This window comes from Pelobates fuscus, chromosome 3 (genome assembly GCF_036172605.1).
Source record: "Pelobates fuscus isolate aPelFus1 chromosome 3, aPelFus1.pri, whole genome shotgun sequence".
NCBI lineage: Eukaryota > Metazoa > Chordata > Amphibia > Anura > Pelobatidae > Pelobates > Pelobates fuscus.
In genome coordinates, this window is record NC_086319.1 from 74119923 (window position 1) to 74142403 (window position 22481).

The 22481-nt window shown below is 40.2% G+C and overlaps 1 protein-coding gene across 1 annotated transcript; it reads left to right on the forward strand.

The window, feature by feature from the left end:
* The first annotated feature begins 8584 nt into the window (after positions 1 to 8584).
* Positions 8585 to 19440, forward strand: HSP90B1 (heat shock protein 90 beta family member 1). The gene is made up of 18 exons (XM_063447209.1): positions 8585 to 8712; positions 11366 to 11468; positions 12551 to 12692; positions 12773 to 12889; positions 13651 to 13982; positions 14091 to 14202; positions 14363 to 14482; positions 14608 to 14724; positions 14893 to 15030; positions 15122 to 15199; positions 15296 to 15361; positions 15593 to 15862; positions 15979 to 16224; positions 16309 to 16445; positions 16650 to 16728; positions 17252 to 17407; positions 18309 to 18440; positions 18894 to 19440. Exons 1-18 carry the CDS (start codon positions 8664 to 8666, stop codon positions 18921 to 18923), a joined length of 2424 nt encoding a protein of 807 aa, XP_063303279.1. The 5' UTR covers positions 8585 to 8663; the 3' UTR covers positions 18924 to 19440.
* Positions 19441 to 22481: the final 3041 nt, after the last annotated feature.

Consider the following 22481-nt stretch of genomic DNA (forward strand, 5'->3'; position numbering starts at 1 on the left):
CAGTGGGCAGTTTCCTGTTGATTAATTTTTGTTGGAGGTTTGGTGGTTGTCTGAAGGCCAAAATGGGTGTTTCAGGGAAAATGTTTTTCAGAGTCTCATCTTCTGTTAATATTGGTTGTAGGTCTCTGATGATTTTCCGTATTTCCTCAAGAGCTGGGTTGTAGGTGACCACAAGTGGCACTCGTGTGGATATTTTTTTCTCTCTGTACTGTAGCAGGTGCGTGCGTGGCGTTTTTACAGCAGAGTTGATTTGTTTGGTAATAATCTTTGGTTTGTAGCCTTTCTGTCTCATAGATTGGGAGAGTACATTTAGATGGGAATTACGGTCACTAGGATCAGAGCATATGCGATGGTACCTAGTGGCTTGGCTGTAGATGATGCCCTGTTTAGTGTGGGAGGGGTGGAAGCTGGAGCTGTGTAGGTAACTGCACCTGTCTGTGGGTTTTCTGTAAACCGAGGTGTGGATTGTGCCATTGTTACATGTCACAGTGGTGTCCAGAAAATTCACAGATCTAGTGGAATATTCCATTTTTAGTTTGATTGATGGATGGAATGTGTTGAAAGAGTCATGGAACTGTATCAGTTTTTCTTCACTTTCAGTCCAAATTATGAAGATATCATCGATATAGCGATAATATTTGTATGGTTTGGTGTGTTGAATTTCTAGGAATCTCTGTTCAAGATCTGCCATAAACAGATTAGCATATTGGGGTGCCATCTTAGTGCCCATAGCAGTGCCCATGGTTTGTAGGTAAACCTCATTGTTAAAACTGAAGTAGTTATGTGTGAGGATAAATAGTGCCAGTTCTGTGATAATTACAATGCAAAAAACCTCGCTGCAAACTGTGTCAGCACATATGCACAGACAACATAGCCACACACAACAATAAAACCCACAGCATTAAAGGTTCATACTCCTGCACATCCAGCAATGTAGTATACATGATTCAATGCATAAAATGCCACCTAGGATGCTACATTGGGGAAACCACCCAGCCATTAAATGGCAGAATGAATATGCACAGACACTCTATTAAACACCACAAAGAAGAATCATACTGCACTCCTGTGGGACACCACTTTACCCAGCCTGGCCACTCACTGAAGGACCTAAAAATCAAAGTACTGAAGGGGGGTTTTAAAAATACCCAGGAAAGAAAAGCCTTTGAAGCCAGAATGATTAAATGGTTTAACAGCAAGAATAGAGGACTAAATATTGATTTGGGATTCCTGTCCCACTACCAACACTTTACATGAACACTCTCCCAGCATTATCTTACTATTCTGTCATATGTACCAACACTTTAAAATGCATTCCTATATGTTTATTCTATCTGTATACCAAGTACTATGTGTTAACCTATGCTTTCCCATACTCATATGCATGTATGCTTTTATATATATATATATTTCTGTGCATTTATATTTGTGTATATGAGTTCATGTGCATGTATGTATATGTGTTTATGTATATGTACATGTGTTTATGCGTTCACATATACACATTTATGTGTGTGTGCATGTATAAAGTGTACCATCCTCTGCACTGTCTGCTTGTTTGTTTTTCTTTTCCCTCTCTCCCCCCTCACTCTGCTCTTCAGAAAGATATTTATGACCCTCTACAAAGATGGTGTCTATTTTCTACCAAACCTGTGTCTTATCTACACTCATGTCGCTTTAACCCCTATATCACAACTCAACTTTGAATTCTATGTGTCGTCTTGCTCAGAAATGCTTCAGACTTGAGAAAGGGAGGTTATCCCGAAAGCTTGTCACTAAAAAATTCTGTTAGTCCAATAAAAAAGGTATTACAAGATACAAATTTTATCTGTTTTTTACATCTACATCACTGGACTAATACGGCTACAATTTCTACTTGAACATATATATATATATATATATATATATATATATATATATATATATCTATCTCATTTGTATATTGCTATCAGTAAATTGAGCATATATGAAGATAATTGTATCTGCAGGACAGTTGCAAGGTATTCCTGTGATCTAAAATAGCATGTGAAAGTACCACCTGCCAAAGCAATTATCTAGTAGTAATATATACTGATATAATCTCTCACATACTTTACAATTAATCAGACCATTTTTGCTCCATGATAAATTAACCAGTAAAAACACATGCATTACTAGTCTGCAACATAGGATGGGTGTCTAGGACAATCATATTTACCCTGCGACAGTCTGCTTTCCAAGGGAGTACAGTCTCCAGTGGAAAAAAAACATTTAATTGGAAATAACTTAAAGTGGAAACATATGGCATTGCTAGTAGTAAGATAAAAGCAAAATAGATAAATAGTGAGGTTAAGGCAAATGAAGACCTGAACAGAAAGCTGGGTGGGCTGGAGCCGATGGTTGCCATACAGTGACTGTGGATTTAAAAAAATAATCATCAGACTGATAAAGGTTTAATGTATCCACCCAGCAGTTGGTCCCCTTGGAAGAGGGAACCAAATCGTTATAAAAATGGAACTTGGGGTCCAAATGTTCTGTTTTAATAAATAGAAAGGACCTGGTGTATACCAGCTGACACCTTCCACAATCTTGTCCAATCCAATGCTTTTCATAGAGAAACAATGGATTGTAAATAGACACGCGGAGCCTGACACTGCACTCCTCCAATCAAATGCTGCTGTGAGTTACACTAGTGGCTGTCAGGATGAAATCCACTATAGGTGTATTTAACCCTTCAATGTAAACTTTGTTTCTACAATGTTTTACATGGAAGGATTAAAAAGATAGGACTACTGCACCCAGAGCATTTATTTTTAGATTATGTGATCTGGGTGACTTTAGTGGTCCTTTAAGGCCAAAATAGCCAAACTGAAAACAGGATTGACTTGGAGAATGTCTACATTTCTGCTATTCTGACCTTTTTTTTTTTTTTTTTAAATACTTTACAATTCACTCTGAATGACCAGCAATTCTCACTTTAGTGATTATCATTGATAGTAGAAAAGGGGAAACTGACATATAAGGAAAGCATTATGCAAAAGAGAGCAAGCAATGGGAGAAGAGCTCATAACAAAGCAGCAAATTTTTGGTTCAGAGCCTCAATAAAGTGGATCTGTCACTTTTGTGGGACTTTATATATTTGGCAAAGACCCCTGAAAGTGACAGAGAAGGTGTGGGTCTGGTGGCCACATGGTGCAGGGGTAAGATAAATTTTAGTAATCTCAAGCTGTCACTCATGGCCATAGCCATCTACACTATCACAGTCCTACCAGTCCTCTTCTGCTCCTGGCTTTAATTGCCATGGGCCTGGAGAGTACACTGAACTTTATGGAGGATCTAGCAGGAGCCTCCATATACAATGCCTGAATCCAACATCTGTCACTTTTAATAGCTGCTGGGATAGGAAAAAAGTTGACAGTGAAGCTCTGCCTTTTGTCAACCTCAGGCTTGGCCATAAGATAAAGTAGTCCTTTTTAGTATACAGCATTTGAGAATATTTGTAAACAATAGACAAGATACTTCCTGGTGGCAGAACGTGAGCGGCTTCCAGTGACCTGAAGAGAAAACTGTCCCATACTATTTCCATCATTTTGCATTAGGCTCGGCCAAGATCATGAGATGTATCCACAGCTGGATTGGTGGGCTGAGTGTCATGGGAGTTGTGCTACTAGATTGCATTTCATGCCAAAACTAAAAGTCTCCATTTGTGCTGTAAAACCTGTCATTCACAGCCTGAACTTTTTTCAGCCTTTAGTTTAGAGCTCATGTATAAAACTGGTGGACAATGTGCACAATGTACATTGAGAAAGTGAATTATAAAAATCACCCAGCACTTCCAGAGCAGTGACGGCTAACTTGGAACACCAAAAGTTTATGAACCACAAAGTTCTGCCAACCTTCAGGCTGGTTTAGCATTGATGGAATTGTAATCTATTATTACCTGGGATATCAAAGTTAGCCACTAGCGATATGCAGCATTTGTCTAAAACCGTTATCCTCCTCCGAGCTGCCACCGTGATACCGTTAGAAGGATCAGAGGCGGATTAAAGGACCACTATAGTGCCAGGAAAACAAACTCGTTTTCCTGGCACTATAGTGTTAATAGGTCCCCCCACCCTCATGGCCCCCCTCCCGCCGGGCTGAAGTGCGAGGAAGGGGTTAATCCCTTACCTTTCTCCAGCACCAGGCTCCCTCGGCGCTGGGGACTCACCTCCTCCTTCCGACGTCTTCAGCTGTATGCGCATGCACAGCAAGAGCCGTGCGCGCATTCAGTCAGTCCATAGCAAAGCATTACTCAATGCTTTCCTATGGACGCAGGCATCTTCTCACTGTGAAAATCACAGTGAGAAGCGCGGAAGCGCCTCTAACGGCTGTCAATGAGACAGCCACTAGAGGCTGGATTAACCCCAATGTAAAGATAGCAGTTTCTCTGAAACTGCTATGTTTACAGCAGGCAGGGTTAACCCTAGATAGACCTGGCACCCAGACCACTTCGTTAAGCTGAAGTGGTCTGGGTGCCTGTAGTGGTCTTTTAAGGAGGGGTCAGAGAGAGAGGGAGGGAGGGGAGAAAACATGCCATTTTGCCTGCAATATGAACACAGGCTGTGCTGGGCTAGTAAATTGGAGCTAATCCTTGCCCTGGAGGCGTTTTGGGAGCCCTGAGCCAGGAGCTTTGTGTGAGTGAGGATGAGTCTGGCTGCAGTTGAGGCTCCTGGGTGGCTGGAGGATTTTTTGGGGGGGTGTTTGATTTTGGAAGACAAGCTGAAGGGGAGCCTTTCCGAGGGGAGACTTCCAGCAACTGAGAGAAAAGGAAGAGGGGCAAATCTGCCCAAAATAGATTCCAACACAGCCTTGATCAGCATTTCATAATGATTATATCTTTATGAAATAATGAAAAGTGACAGTTCTGCTTTAACAACAATAAAATACTATGCTCCCTTCATTTCTTCTATCCCTGCTCACCTCATTTGCCCATTTATTTCATGTCTTCCGTTCTTCGTTTCACGTGTCCCCGCTGATCTCATATTTCCCACTTGATTTTATCTCTCCTGTTCATTTACTTCATCCCCATTTCATCCCAACAATGTTGCAGTGCTGATTGTATGTTTAGGTCTTGTTGATGGGGACAAAGAAATACAACACCACAAGGGACCAATGGCAGCTGGCCCATGTCCTACTCCCACACAATCACTCCAACAATTGAGGAAAGATACTAAATATGGACCGTTTGTCACATGAGAAAATCACTGCCATCCATGGCTGGCCCAGCCTTGGGAGTAACGTCAAGATTTCCCTTGGTTTCACAGCAGCCATCCATGAAACCCAAGCAGGATTTCAACAATTCCAATGACATGTAAGCCTCTGAAGCAGAATTCTCCATCTTACTTAGGAAAAATATTCCAAATATTCTACGGTGCAGGGGCCTCATTTTCTAATATCTGCATGGTACCCCTGTTAAGCTTGCATGATCTCTTATATAGATCATCTAATATAATTGTTCCTCTTCACCAAACTATCATGAAACCTGTAAGGGAAATCTGACACTAGGCAGTTACAAAAAGCCATGCACTGAGATATGGTAAATGTAGTCACATGGAAAAATTGGAATTCGTATAAGACTTTGCTACTATTCTCCATCTCAAGCACCATTAAGGTATGACCAAAAAATGGTAGGTAAGCAGCTTTTGATGAGCTACAACTCCATGATGGACTATCAGTGTTAAGGTGGACAAAATATTATGTTTTAGTTATACAGTAGCAGGAGACTCATTGATTTAGTAATTACAAAATGTTAACAGCAGGCTTAATAATCATTTTGGGAAAACAAACATGTATATGACGCACAGAAACATGCCACCACAAAAGATTGTGAGAGTTCTGGCCAAAAATGTAGACTACTGCTTCTTATTTATTTTGGCATCTGCAGGCAAGTAAATACTAACATCTAATCCTCATTAGATACAAGAGGCGACATTAATCAGATTTTAATGATAGGACAAATAGGTTATTGTATTATTTTTAAAGTGCCTAGAGGCCACTTAAAATCTAACAGGAGCTAACTGCAAATAAGGAACCCGCATTTAAAATAGAAACCAACTTCCACGAATAAGAAACTGTCCAAATAAGAAACCAAGTTTAGTCTCGTAATGGAGTCCTGCATGCAAAACTTCCAGCTTTCAAAATGTGGTCCATGGCCACATTGTGCACTTTGGAAAAGGAGACGGGTAAAAATTTATATTTTCCAACCTTCTCTGAACACTAAAAGAGAAAAAGGGATCTAAAAAGAACAGGCCACAACCCCCACCGTGCCCCCCAATATCAAGCTCACCAAAGAAATAAAAAGGAAAACACATATATATATATATATATATATAATAAATACACAAGATCCAGCGCACTCTCCTATCTACTAAACAGCAACTTCAATGTTGACAGATTTTATTAGTTTGTAAAAGTTTTTTTTAAAAACACCTAATCTAGGCAAAAAAATGGGGATTTAGTTACATTATATGATCATACATTGCATAAGCCTGCCACAACGTCAACCATCCCCCCATGTTTCCTATATATATATATATATATATATATATATATATATATATATATCTTAAGCTCCACAAACAACTAAATGTATTTACTGAAATGAGTCATAGAATCCTAGGTCATATATAGTGATGATAAGCTTTTAAAACGTTTCAGATAGAAGACAGTTTTCAGTAGAAGACAGTTTTAAAATAACAGTTTGATCCTGCAACCAGCCATGATATGCATTGAACTAGGAGAACACCTATGTAAACCGGATTTACAACACAGGTGCCTGCAGGCACAGGTTTCTGTGGAGTTCTTACTACATAACGAAATGAAAAGTATATCCAAATATATCAAGTTGGAAAAAATAAACTATTGGAAAGGTAGGCGCTCCAAGTATACAGATACTTGTAGAGTAGAAAAAAGAAAGATTTGTGAATGAAATAGCTCCAAAAACACAGAACCCAAATAAGCACAACGATCATATACTATTAGGGACCCTTAATTGCGTTTTAAATATTGTATCACAGAGGTGGAACTGAAAAACCATCTCCAAGCCCAGTATATTTTCAGTTCATCCATTGTGGCTTAAAATTTGGAATTAAACACTTAAGGACACATGACGTGTGACATGTCATGATTCCCTTTTATTCCAGAAGTTTGGTCCTTAAGGGGTTAAAGGGACAATGTAGTCACCAAAACAAGTTTTGCTTAATGAACCAGTTATGGTGTATAGATCATACCACCACAGTCTCAAAGCTCAATTCTCTGCTATTGAGGACTTAAATCACTTTCTTTATACAGCCTAGCTACACCTCCTTGCATGTGACTTGCACAGCCTTCCAAAGCACTTCCTGTAAAGAGACATCTAATGTTTACACTTCCTTTATTGCAAATTCTGTTTAAGTTAGACTTTAGGATCTCCTGCTCTGCCAACACCCCAGTATGATTAAAGTTCAATTTATAGAGCAGGAGATAGAGCCGTTTACAGTAGATTAACATCTGATTGACAATGAAACCGTTTTTTTTCATGCAAGCTGTGTCAGTCTCAGCCCGGGGAGGTGTGGATAAACAGAAACAAACGTGATTTAACTCCTAAATAAATAAATAAGTGAGCAGCGAGACTGCAGGGACATGATCTATACACAAAAACTGCGTCATTCAGATAAAGTTGTTTTGGTGGCTATAGTGTCCCTTTATCGTTGAATCACAAATGAATAAGAAATGTATACCAGCGTTGTAATATATACTCTATTGGGTCCTGCTGTGACATGACGCTTTAGTCCAGGGGTCCTCAAACTCCGACCCCCCAGATGTTGCTGAACTACAACTCCCATGATGCTTTGAATTACATAGCCAGAGAATCATGGGAGTTGTAGTTCAGCCACTTCTGGGGGGAGTTTGAGGACCCCTGCTCTAGTCCATGAGTTTAACCAATAGATCTAACATTGTGTTAGATAAAATACAGAATATAATCAAACTAGAGACAATCATGGGACAGCCATGTTACTTGCAGTATAATTACCATGAATGCCTAGTTATTGCTCTCTGGGTCTCCCTACCATAGAGTGCATGCTCAGGTGGGATAGATAGACGGTAGCGCAGGGTGCTCGGTGCTGGCAGCAGCTGCCTCCCTGTTGCCATGGCAACACACACCGCGCTGGGTAACCAGGGGTAACCCGCCGGCTCACTGGCCCGGAAGCACTCTGTACTGACTGACGACCTCACTGATTACACTCTCCAGTCACAGTGATAGGAGCCCGTGTGATATGATAGGCGGCTCGCAGCCCCCGCTATCCCCTCCTATAGCACCCAGTGAAATGGCTGACAGCGGAGCTCCCACTACCAGCTCTCCGCGCCCTCCAGGGAACCGGCCAATCAGGGCCAGCCACGCTCCTGCCGCTGGAAACCGTACATGGAACGCGCCGATTGGCCAGCGGCGACAAAGACAGCGAGGTCGAGGAAGGCGCCGATTGGCTGACTGGTGTGCGTGGTTGGCTGCCATTGGCCCGTCTCAGGTGACCGCCCCCCGGCGCGCGCAGGCCCCTATTAAAGCATTTGTGAGGCGGCAGCGGGCGCAGTAGTCGGTTGTCGTTGGTGAGTGACAGGGGACAGAGAGCGGCGCTGTGTCCGGACACTTCACGGGACCTGTCACCATGAGGAAGCTGTGGGCTATCGGCCTGTGCTGCGTCTTGCTGGCTTTTGGTGAGTGTGACCGGGGTGGGAGGGCGCCGGGGAGCTCGGGGCACAGCGCCTTCTAGAAGCTTCCTCAATGGGAAATGAAGGGAGCGCAGCCACCTGGTACCACAGCTCACCTTCCCTGGATCACAGGCAGGCTGGTTACAGCCACCATGTACCGTATCTTACCTTATATTACCACATTATATTACCTGGATCACAGGCAGGGCATGTACCGTCTATTACCTGGATCACAGAGACTTATAGTCACCATGTACCCCACAGCATATCTTACCTTATATTACCTGTATTACAGGGCTGGTTATAGCCACCTGGTAACCCAGCACCTATTACTAGTGACACAGTGACAGGCAGGGCTGGTGACAGCCACCATGTACCCCCCCCCCCCCCCCCCCCTCTAACCAGGGCCATGGGGACTGGCAGGGCTTGTTATAGCCACTGCTACCTCAGGGCATCTTACTATTGGCACAGACTGGCAGGGCTTGTTATAGCCACTGCTACCTCAGGACATCTTACTATTGGCACAGACTGGCAGAGCTTGTTATAGCCACTGCTACCTCAGGGCATCTTACTATTGGCACAGACTGGCAGGGCTTGTTATAGCCACTGCTACCTCAGGGCATCTTACTATTGGCACAGACTGGTAGGGCTTGTTATAGCCACTGCTACCTCAGGACATCTTACTATTGGCATGCTGACTGGCAGGGCTTGTTACTGCCACTGCTACCTCAGGACATCTTACTATTGGCACAGACTGGCAGGGCTTGTTATAGCCACTGCTACCTCAGGACATCTTACTATTGGCACAGACTGACAGGGCTTGTTATAGCCACTGCTACCTCAGGACATCTTACTATTGGCACAGACTGGCAGGGCTTGTTATAGCCACTGCTACCTCAGGGCATCTTACTATTGGCACAGACTGGTAGGGCTTGTTATAGCCACTGCTACCTCAGGACATCTTACTATTGGCATGCTGACTGGCAGGGCTTGTTACTGCCACTGCTACCTCGGGACATCTTACTATTGGCATGCTGACTGGCAGGGCTTGTTACTGCCACTTCTACCTCAGGACATCTTACTAGTGAAACAGACTGGCTGTACAGGAAGAGTGCTGCCATAACACACATGGAGTCTGTATTCTGCAGGAGGAATTTGACTTTATTTATTTTTTGTGATATCTTTCTGGTTTATTGACATGCTCCCTGTCACATGGCTCTGCAGGCCAGCTCCATTCATGTGCTCTCTGTCAGCATGGCATCCATGGTGGGTATAACAAGGCTGCTGGTACTGTCTGTGATCTGCCTATTCATACAGGGCTTCTGGCACAGTTGCTGGACTTTGTCCCATGACACTCAGCCAGGCTTTGGATGTATACAAAAGACCCTCCAGCAATTACAGCTACCAGTCACTGGCATGTTTTAAGTAACCCATGTGGGTTTAACTGCAGCTGGCTTGGAGGTCACTGACATGTGCCTTTTGACTTGCTGATTGTCTAGGCTGTCAGTCGGAGTGCTAATCCTTTTTTTTTTTTTTTTTTGTGTTGAATGTCTAGCTCCTGGCTAGGCATGTTTATAAATGGACTTTATCCCATGGGGACAACCTGCTGTCCAGTGGCATGCAGCCTACTGGACATATATACATTAAAACATAATGTATTATTCTTGCACAATGATAATCGTACTGGGTGTATACTTCAATATATGGGATTGGCTTATTTCGCATATATATATATATATATATATCTCCTCCTGTAATCTTTTGATTCAACGTTCTAATCAATCTGTGGTTCATGTCGACTTCTATGGTTTGTCTCAATTGTTTATATTATTGTAAACTGCCGTGGAATATGTTGATGCCATATAAATGTTAGTAGTAAGAACTGAGAATTTACTGCTAGGTCAGTTTTTTGTTGTTGTGTTTTTTTTTTTTTTTTAGAATAATCTAAACGACTTTTGTGATTATGGCTAGTAATATCTGTACTCTATCACAGATTTATTTTTTGAATATCCATTTTGTTTTTCTACATGTAGATTTATTGCAAGTGTTTTTTTTTTTGTTTTTTTTATAGAAAAGTCTTGTATCGTAAGGTGAACTTTAAAAAAAGATTTTAAATGGCCCTCTCTGCAGATTTCTATTGATGATGAATCTATAATGCTGTACAATTTCTACCCTTACTGGGTCCAGTGAGTCAAATGTGACATTAGCAGTATCAAACTGCAGCTTCAAAAACCTTGTTATAATAAAACTCCCATTCCCTATCACCATAATGTTGGTAGGAAATACTGTACTGTGAGGTGTAGTTCAACATCTGGATGGCTTGCAACTGGACACCTCTAGTGACACCTTCTGGCAGTCTTTGGTATATCTGCTGTCTGCTCTCTGTACAAAGATCCATCTCTGACTGAACTTTCTGACTAGTGCTCCTTAACTTTATGCAAAATTATTTCTTGCATAGCGGCAACAGACTTTTTCACCACTTATTTATATCCGTGTTATTTATAATTTTAGATGGCTATATTATCTCTATTAGAGGAACTGCTTTCTAAGAGAAAATACCGTAATCTTGGCATTTTGTTAAACTTTTATTCTCCTACTATGACTTATTTTGACATTACTAGGACTATTAATTGACTGTTTTTATATTCAAATTTTGTAGCTTCTGTAAGAGCTGAAGATGAAGTTGACGTGGATGGAACAGTGGAGGATGACCTTGGCAAAAGCAGAGAAGGATCTCGAACAGATGATGAAGTTGTAAGCAGGTCAGTGGCATAGAATGTTCCTGATAATGACCTGACCTACTAATATATAACATACGGAGTAATGCATAATTGGGGATTATTAAAAGAATATCGGCTATGTGCATGTCATAAAAGCAAACTACAAAGTTAATTAGCAATCTTGCAATTAGAGATTTACCTTTTTTTTCTCATTTGGATATACAGCAGAGTAGTTTGGATCCAATAACTTATTCTTGATTCCAAATATTCTTTAATTACTCCTGATATTGACCAGCATCTCCATCCCAACCCAGAAGCTTTTTTGGGCTGTACCATAAATACTAGATACTTGCTTAACAGAACACTGGTGTTAGGAATACAATGTGTATTCCTGACATCATTCTACTAGTGCAATTTAGGCCCCCTGTCTTCTAGGTAGAAGGTGATTATAAAAAATACATCTTTAGCACTGTGAAGGTCTTTGTTGCTGGCTCTGCCCCCTTGGCTGTGATAAACATTTTTTTCTCAGCCAATCCAATGCTTTCCCATAAGTAAAGCATTGAGAGACTATTACTCATGTGATTCAAAATGCCATGCTGCACCAATTCAGATATCTTCATAGAGATGCATTGAATCATTGCTTCTATATGGGAAACATTATTAAAAGGCATTTATTAAATAAAAGGCCTGCAGGAACAGGCAGTAAACATCAGAACTACATTAGGTTGTTGTTGTTCCTGGGACCCTAGTATACCTTTAACTATAAAGCCTAAATTTCAACTGACTATATCTGCACCAAAACAACTGCATCTTAATGCAACTGCAACCCTGAAGCAATATTGTTGAAAGCAAGGCTTTTTTTTTTTTCAGGTACTGCACTTCTTGTTTTTGCAATGTCCATTTCTTTAGTGGCTGTTTTGTCTCTGGGCAAAATAGATCCCATTTATTGAATCTATTTTACATGCAGCTGAGCATATAAAGTATGTTGACACCAGACTGCGTGTGAGTGCAGTGCTTCTAATGGAGAAGTATTTTAATAGCAGATTGTGCCAATACATACCATTAATTGTCCTTCAGATACCTGATATGTGAAGCTAACTTGCAAATATTTGTACATTGTACAGGGAAGAGGAAGCAATCCAACTGGATGGGCTCAATGCAGCGCAAATTAAAGAAATCCGTGAGAAGTCAGAGAAGTTTGTCTTTCAGGCTGAGGTTAACAGAATGATGAAACTTATTATCAACTCCCTGTACAAGAACAAAGAAGTGAGTACTGTTGCACGCTTGTGTTGTATGTAAAACCTTTGTGTAATTGTATTTTATACTGAACTGTTCATATTTTTCAGATTTTCCTTAGGGAACTGATTTCCAATGCTTCAGATGCTCTTGACAAGATCAGATTAATGTCATTGACTGACGAAAATGCACTGGCTGCCAATGAAGAACTAACCATTAAAATCAAAGTGAGTCAAAATTTCTGTATTAATACATAAAATCTGTACATAATGGGAAAAAACTGCTTGCACAAAGGAATTACATCCTTGACAATTGGGCAAACCTTTCAATTGACAGTTATAACATACACAAAAACTTGTCATATGAAGTAGTAACTTCTTGGAATGTCTCCAACTTGAGTTAATAAAAGATCAGCTGATCATAAGGATTTTAAGTTTGACAAGGCATTTTTTTGCCATGCAATTATTCTACCACAATTTCCCTTTCGGTTTAAATGCACCGATACAGGTGTATGTATATGCTTGTTTTTTGGAGAAATAGGACGAACTGTGGCCCCAACTGACAGAGGGAACACCTAGGTATCAAGATACTTGGGGGTTCTTAGTACCAGTAGGGATTTAACCCTGGCTGGTACCTTTACTGCATGATGGTCTAGGATGTCACTGGGCATTAAAGCATGCATTGCTGATGGCATAGACAGTCATGGTTTAATTTATTCTACATCGAAATTACCACTTTAATATTAGAAAAGATGTATGTGGCCGAGAGCATGTCAGTAGCTAATCCGAACATGTAGGTTGAACAGCAGAGATGACTAGCTCCCAGATGCCAGCTGCGCATGGAAGAGTGGTTGATACAATCTTTTAGGTACAAAGCATATAGTCTAGCATCTAAAGATGAAGGAAATTTCAATCCATTTAACTGGACATGGCTGTAGCACTGCTGGGAAGGTCTACTAAACGGCAAACTTCTCTCCATTTCATTTTAGTGTGACAAAGAAAAGAATATGCTTCATGTAACGGATACTGGCATTGGCATGACAAAAGAGGAACTAGTAAAGAACCTTGGAACAATTGCTAAATCTGGAACAAGTGAATTCTTAAATAAACTTACAGACGCACAGGAGGATGGCCAGACTACCTCTGAGCTTATTGGTCAGTTTGGAGTTGGTTTCTACTCTGCCTTCTTGGTTGCTGATAGAGTAATTGTGACCTCAAAACACAACAACGGTACTCAGCATATCTGGGAGTCTGACTCAAATGAGTTCTTTGTGACTGAAGATCCCCGTGGTGACACTCTGGGCCGTGGAACAACCATAACGTAAGTAAACTGCCATGCTCTTGTTTCCAATAATTAGCAGTGGTTGGAATGATGTTCTTTCTAAAGACCACTGCCTTGCAATAAAATATCTTTCATTTATTTTAACAGCCTGGTTCTTAAGGAGGAAGCAACAGACTACCTTGAGCTGGACACAATCAAAAACCTTGTGAGAAAATACTCCCAGTTCATCAACTTCCCTATTTATGTTTGGAGCAGTAAGGTATGTTAGGCTGGCATTGTTTGTTTTCATGGTTTTGTCCCTTGTATCAATATATGCCAAGTACTTTACCCCAACAGTTCAGGCACTACCCCATTATCCCCCCGCCTGACCAGTCCTCCTCCATAGCATTAGAATAACACAGTGCCATTGACTTTTGTAGACGGAGACTGTAGAGGAGCCCCTTGATGAAGAGGAAGCCAAGGAGGAGAAAGATGAGGATGCAGATGAAGAAGCTGCTGTAGAGGAAGAAGATGAAGAGAAAAAGCCCAAAACCAAAAAGGTAATGCAGGGGTCAAACAATTGTGACTAAGCGAGGAATAAACTGTTTGTCTGGGGTGGTTTTAATTTGATTCCTTAAAAGTGGAAATGTTAACTTTTCACTAACTAGCTTTATTTTCTTCTCAGGTTGAAAAGACTGTCTGGGACTGGGAACTTATGAATGACATAAAGCCCATTTGGCAGAGGCCATCTAAGGAAGTTGAGGAGGATGAATACAAGGCCTTTTACAAATCTTTCTCAAAGGTAACCGCTTTGAATAGCTTTCCTCGTCTGTGTTTACATGCTCTTTAGTAGAGTGAAAGACCATAAACTGCACTAGTCATGGAATGCTCCTACGTTGGTGTCTGAAGAGGGTTTTATGGTGACCTGTTCCAGTGTTTAAAGGAAAATGTAACTTTTTTTTGGCTTCAGGAAAGTGATGACCCTATGGCTTACATCCACTTCACAGCAGAGGGAGAAGTAACCTTCAAATCAATATTATTTATTCCAACCTCTGCTCCAAGAGGCCTGTTTGATGAATATGGCTCCAAAAAGAGTGACTTTATAAAGGTATGTTTCTATCTCTGGTTAAATAGGCAAACAAAATGCTTATGTCTCTTCTTGATTAGATTTATAAACCTGTAATTTTTGTTTTTGGTAGCTGTTTGTGCGCAGAGTGTTTATCACAGATGACTTCCATGACATGATGCCCAAGTACTTAAACTTTGTAAAGGGAGTGGTGAGTTCATTCATGCATATTCTTGTCAGTTGCAGTTTCATTCTACCTCCTTTTTATCTGTTCTGATGACCCTTTTTGCTCTCAATTGTCTTACAGGTTGACTCAGATGATCTGCCATTGAATGTTTCCAGAGAAACCCTTCAGCAGCACAAGTTACTAAAGGTAGGCTACCACGGAAAGAGGTTCTGAACTGTACTGTTTACAGCAGCATGCAGTGAACAGAGCTGCACAACACATTGTGAAAAAGTAATGTTCAGTAATATAACTTTCTAACCACTTAGAATTAGACTTAATGATTTTTATTTTTTCCACCATGACTGCCTCTGAATTTCTTTATTGTGGATTCTTCCTTATTTTTAGTGCCAACTAACCTTGAACCTCTTTTCTTTTAAGGTGATCCGAAAAAAACTTGTCCGCAAGACCCTTGACATGATTAAGAAGATTGCAGAAGACAAATACAATGACAAATTCTGGAAAGAGTTTGGAACCAATGTTAAACTTGGTGTGATTGAAGACCACTCCAACCGTACTCGTTTAGCTAAGCTCCTCAGATTCCAGTCTTCAAATCACAAAACTGAGCTGACTAGCTTGGAGCAGTATGTGGAACGAATGAAGGAGAAACAGGACAAAATCTTTTTCATGGCTGGATCTAGTAGAAAGGAGGTGGGTTCCCACTGGATTTTATTTTTTTGCCACTTAAAACTGCCTTTTGCTTGTTCGGTATTCGAATGAATACTTTATACATGACATTATCCAAGAAAATGATGATTTTTTTTTAGGTTGAATCTTCTCCATTTGTTGAGCGACTGCTGAAGAAAGGCTATGAAGTGGTCTTTTTAATTGAGCCTGTGGATGAGTACTGCATACAGGCATTGCCAGAGTTTGATGGAAAGCGCTTTCAAAACGTTGCCAAAGAGGGTCTCAAGTTTGATGAAAGCGAGAAGGCAAAGGAGGCACACGAAGCCCTGGAGAAAGAATATGAGCCTCTTCTGAACTGGATGAAGGAGAAGTCTTTGAAAGATCAGGTACAAACCTTTATATACCACTAACCATAAAAAGCCGCTCTGATTTTTGCAATACAACTAACCTAGGTTGTGTTCGATTCTTAGATCGAAAAAGCTGTATTGTCTCAACGTCTAACTCAGTCACCATGTGCACTTGTGGCTAGTCAGTATGGATGGTCTGGAAATATGGAAAGAATCATGAAAGCCCAGGCATACCAGACAGGCAAAGATATTTCAACAAGGTAAGTTGTAAAGACTCATATAAACTGCCTTTATGTTCTGTGTAAACTGGCTTCAACACCATATTGTAAAGAATTTTGGGTTAATAAAAGCTATACAGTTAATCTTTGTTATTTTTTACTGAATAGTATTGGGTACCATGCAAGCATTGTGTATTGCCATATTGCAGATCATGTATAAAACTAAACAATCTTTCTCCCCCACAGTTATTATTCTAGCCAGAAGAAGACCCTTGAGGTTAATCCAAGGCATCCTTTAATCAAAGATATGTTGAGGAGAGTAAAGGTGAGGCAGCATAACCTGTTCCGTTTATAATCCATTGACTCCCGTCTGCAAAGTATATGCATATTTTACACAATTTGTCTAACAGAATTGTACTGCAAATGCACTAGGACAGGCATAGGCAACCTTTGGCACTCCAGATGTCTTGGACTACACCTCTCATGATGCTTTGCCAGCATTATGGGGGGGGGATTTATTCCACAACATCTGAAGTGCCGAAGGTTGCCTATCCTTGCACTAGGGCAACATACTAATATGGCATTGCAATATTTGCAAGAAAACTAGGTGTCTAGTTTTCTTACAAACATTGTGTATGTGGGGTTGTTTAAAATCCTAAAATGAGAAACTACATACATTGTTCCCTGATATGCTAGCTAGACTGACTTGTTGGAACTTTCTAGAATACTGATGAGGCTTTTGAATATTAGGAGACACTTCACAAATGTTACAATCCCTTACAAAGGTTTGTGTAGCTGTTGCTAGTTTTAACTTTGATTTTTTTTTTTTTGCCTTCCCACTTTACCAGGAAAATGAAGAGGACAAGACTGTAGCAGACCTTGCAGTTGTGCTCTTAGAGACTGCTACATTACGGTCAGGATATCAGCTGCCAGATACTAAAGGCTATAGTGAGAGGATAGAAAGAATGCTTCGATTAAGCTTGGACATCGATCTTGACGCACAGGTAAGAGACTTGATATGTCAACACTCTATTTTAATATGTTAAGAATATTTGGGAAAGGTTGCCCCATTTACAAACTAGTAAAGCCTAAACATTGCAGTTAAACGTTTAGTTGGTTAAGGTATACCTGTAAATTTCCCTGGTTACAACTACATATGCTTTTGTGTGTTCTAACAAAACTGGTATGCTGAATAAGACATGGGGGTGAACTAGCAAAACTTAAAGGGACACTGTAGTCACTAACTGTTTAATCTTTAAATGGATTATAGTGCCTGGAATCCCCAGGCACTGTCCTTACTTTCAGTTTTAAACCATTTGAGAGCAATAATACACTAAATATGGATCCCTTGCCACCCACCCTCCAGCCAGCTGGATGTGTAGTTAAGTGAGAGATTAAACACTTCCTTGTAGTAAAATCCTTTCATACCATCAGTTAAAGCTCTGATTGGCTGAGTGTCAACTGACTGCATTTAGCCTATCACAGCTGCCCACTGCCACTCAGGCTAATACTTCATTAGCCAAGGCAGCATATACTGGATGGGCTGCTGGAGACTCATTTAGCCTGAGAACATTACACGAACCGTTTAATGCTGAATGAAACAATGGCATCAGGAACCCCAGAGACAATAGGTTTAATAAGCAGCAATGTATAGTGGCTACAGTGTCACTTTAATGGTATGAGCTGTCTCAGCATGGTACTTGATGTCACATTTCCTTGTGCAAAGTACTCTTTCTTTTTCTGAAGAAAATTCTTCACGAGAACAACTTAGTGGAGCTGATATTGTGGCATAATTCTTGCTTCAACTTGCAATTCCGTCTCCTCATGGTTTAGTCATGTAAAGGTTTGTTTGGTAGGCCCCTCTCTAGAAATGCTTTGCTCAGAAGTCTAGTAATTTTTTCACAGGTTGAAGAAGAGCCAGAAGAAGAGGAACCTGCCACAGAAGAAGCAGAGCAGGAAGATTCTGAGGATGTGGAAGATATTGATGCTGAAGAGGATGTGGAAAAACCAGAAACAAACGCTCAGGCAGACACACAGGTTAGTCTACATGGGATTTTCTTGTCTTTTTAATGTGAACTCGTTGATATCTAGAGCCTAGCATTTTAACTTTTTTAATGCAGCTTCATAAATCAAAATCTGATGATGGATCTCCTGACGGTATCTAGCAAAACTCTTATCTCTACACAGTAACCTATATGAGCAACCTACCTCAGGATATTTAAACACCTCCGTGGTGTCAAGACTAAAAGAGGCTCCCAAGGTCTTAATGATATATCCTATTTAGGCCACATGCAATTGCCCTGAATAAACATAGCCGCTCTGTCACCAGTTTCATTTGATATAAAGTCTGTTAAGAATATACCACATGCATGGTTTCATTGACCAATGGGAACTCAAAAGAAATTTGTTTTTAGGGAGGTGTCACTGCATGCTTTAATATGGACATAAGATGTGTTAAGTGGCATATTAATTTTTTTCTTTTCTTTACAGGAATCCACAGATGTTAGAGATGAATTATAAATGGCACTTGACACTCATCAATGGGTGGGAGGGTTTTTTTGTTTTGACTGTCAGGGTGGGTTTTTTAGTTTGTTTTATAAACATTCCTCACGAATGTGTAAATTTGTACTATTTATGAGTATACTGATGTAAAACAATGTTCCAAAATACCATGCCGGATTCACTGTCCAAACCTGAGGCCACCTGTTCCCACTGACTGGACTTTGAAAGCAATGCAAGCCAATTAACTTCTACTCAAAGCAGTGAGGAAGTCTGTTAATACATACTTTGTTAATGTAACATTGTGCTTGGAAAAGATCTTTAAGGCACTATGAGAAGATTAGTCTTTGGTTGAAAATGTGAAGTTGAAAGTGTAAAGTTAATTTGTAAATATCAAATGTTTCTGTGGAATAATGCACTGCTATTAAACTGATTAATGTGCAGCGTTTTGTAACTTTCTGGTTACTGTTGTGTCCGTGTCACAGACAACTTCCACAACAACCTGACGTTCAACAATAAAGTTGTGGTAACTTTGTAACATTTTGGAGTCTTCTTCCTTAAGAGTTGCTATCCTAAAGAATACAAATTATAGTCTTTCTGTAGTTTACAAAGTTCACTGCATTACTTTTTCCTTTATGAAACTTTCAAACCACATAAGCAGACTACTTTTAATCTTGTTTGTATTTTTTGACATTTTTGATCCCTTTAAATTAGCATTACATATTCTTTTCTATTAAACTAGACTACTTATCATTGGTTCTCCTTCCCTATATTCCCCCTTATCCCAGATAAGAATATTGGATCTTCATCTGGCTCACCATGTATTTTGATACTCTGGAAAAAACACTTGCATATTCTAGTACCTATATAGTGCCTGTCTGCTGTGATCTAAATTTATTATTTCAAGACCTTCAATGATCTCTGATGTGATTACTAATATATTGCATGTGAGACATGGAAATGTTTTACTTTAGTCAAAGGCTTCTTAGTCTGCAATGGTACAACATATTGGACAACCGTGTGCATGCAAAATAAAGTGTACCGAAAACTCCTTCAGGGTGTTGACTTGTGTTTAGAAGTTAAATAGTTTACATTAACTTTAGAGTCTTGACATTTTGAGAAGGAATTTATAATTATTGAACAAAACTAATCTTCAAGCTACTGTGGTAAGACAAAGGTCCCATTTGGGAACCAGAGTTTGAATTGTCCAAATACTGGTCCTTTTATTGAAAGTATAGCTGTGAAGTCACAATGGTGGCACTCGACTCTGTAGCTGTACATGTAATTGGAACCTGCAGAAATAACACTCAGCCTTATTGAAGGTGTTTGCTACTAACGTTCCTACATGCCTGCCTGTAGCATGTCAATCGCCCATTTTCTCTTTTGGTTAAATTTAACAAACTTTTTTTTTCTCTACATTAGATCTGGTTGAAATATGACTCAAATGAACATGTATAACTTGGTGCAGATTTTAAAATCTATCGCACCAAATTTCAACTGGATTCACTCTGATCAAATTTAAGAACTATATATTTTTTTTGCCAGATCTACAGAAGCTTGTCTCCCCTAAGAATGGGTTAACTTGCCTTATTTACATAGGAAAAGCATTGGATTGGCAAGAGGGGCAGGGCCACACACCAGCTTGGCTAATCAGCACTTCCTCAGATGCATTGAATCAACTCATTGGAGGACAATTCAGCGCTTTTACACTTAAATGGCAGTGTTTGCATGAAAATGCCTGCATGGAATGATTACTCACCAGAGCTACATTAAGCTGTAGTTCTGGTGACTAGTCCCGCTTTAAAGTCCCACAGGGAAATATTATATATATATATATATATATTTTTTTTTTTTTTTCCCCTCTATTTACCCTGCTTACTCCCAATCTATCCTTCCTTTGTCTAGTCCTGGATGGCATGTGGTTCCACATCGCATTCACCTTCTCCTTGGTGGTTTACATTCCCCCTTCTCTTGGACTTTTGTTCCTTATATTTTGCCAACAGTGTTGTAAGTTTGAATTTTAAAGGTTATTTTTATTTTTTAAATCTGCCTTAAACATGGAGTTTAAAAAAAAAAAAAAAAAAACTGAGCAAACATACTTAACTAATTTTCTGGAATTCACCAGGGAATTGTATATAAATTCCTAGATTTTACTATTAACATGACGTAAAGTCATGATTTTATTAAAGACACGGAGGCGAGTATTATGCTTCTCTTTCTTTAATTCTCCCTCAGCAGCGAAAAGAGATATATGCAAAAGAGATAAAAAAAGAACAAATAACATAAGCATATTGACAGTGCTATCTAGGGTATCCACCCCCTTAGTATATAAGGTGTAGCACTTCCTGTTTCTTCCTCTTTCTTCTGCGATCCGAAGACCAGATCCATAACTGAACGATAAACTTGGCCCGAACAGGAACAGTGGGCGGTAGTCAAAATTCCATTCTTTGATGATGGACTGTAGAACTTAGTAACGGTACTTCAACACCATGACAGTATAATTCAGGCTAAAATGAAAGGAGAAAATATGGTAATATTCGGTTGATGACTGGTTGTATCATATACCCCCACAACAGTTATAATTAATGTGTACAGCATTATCGTCATGACGTCAAACATAAGATATCTATCAGATTATGTCCACAGTAGCACGTAGAGCCACTTACCTGAAGGATGTCGGAAAACCTGTAAAAAGCAGTTGCACTTACGGTTACATCCGCTTGAGGTCGATATCCTTGCTAAATCCAATCCCTCCACCCAGGGAGGGCGGGAAGGGAATAATACTCGCCTCCGTGTCTTTAATAAAATCATGACTTTACGTCATGTTAATAGTAAAATCTAGGAATTTTATTAAAGACACGGAGGCTCCTATTATGCTCTTTCAAAGCTGAGCAATAACTCTTTCTGAAAAATGTTGGATTGGTTTAAAGTAGAAATTCCGGAATGTGGATTCCGTAGACCAGTCTGCGGCCTTCAGGATATCCTCTAATCGACATCCTATCGTCTATGCTTTAGAAGCCATCGCGCCTCTCACCGAGTGGGCCGAGAAAACTGTTACGTCTATCCCTGCTGAAGCTAATAACCACTTGGCCCACCGGGCAAGCGTAGGTGTAGATACCGGGAGGTGCGGTCTCTTCAGAGAAATAAACAATGGGCCTTCGTTTGGTGGTCGGAGGGAAGAAGTACGGGATTCGTATTCTTTCAAGCACAGTACTGGGCACAGCTTCTGTTGGTTCGGTAGGCGTGGATAGAAAACATGCTTAGTCGCTGATTTAGTTCTTCGTGAAATATCAAATGACACCCCCTCCGGGGTGAATGTGCGGGCTTGCCAGTCTAAAGCTCGTACATCTGATACTCGTTTACAGGATAGTAAGCATAAAATCATGAGCAATTTAGCAGACAATTGTTTAAGTGATAGTGCCGAGTTGTCGGGCCACTCTTCTAAGAATTTGAACACAATGTTGACATCCCAAAAGGACCCGTATCTGGATTTTGGAGGCCGTGCAAAACGTATGCCTTTGAGCAGGCGACAGATCAGGGGGTTCTGTCCGAGAGGACTTCCGTCTACATTATCGTGAC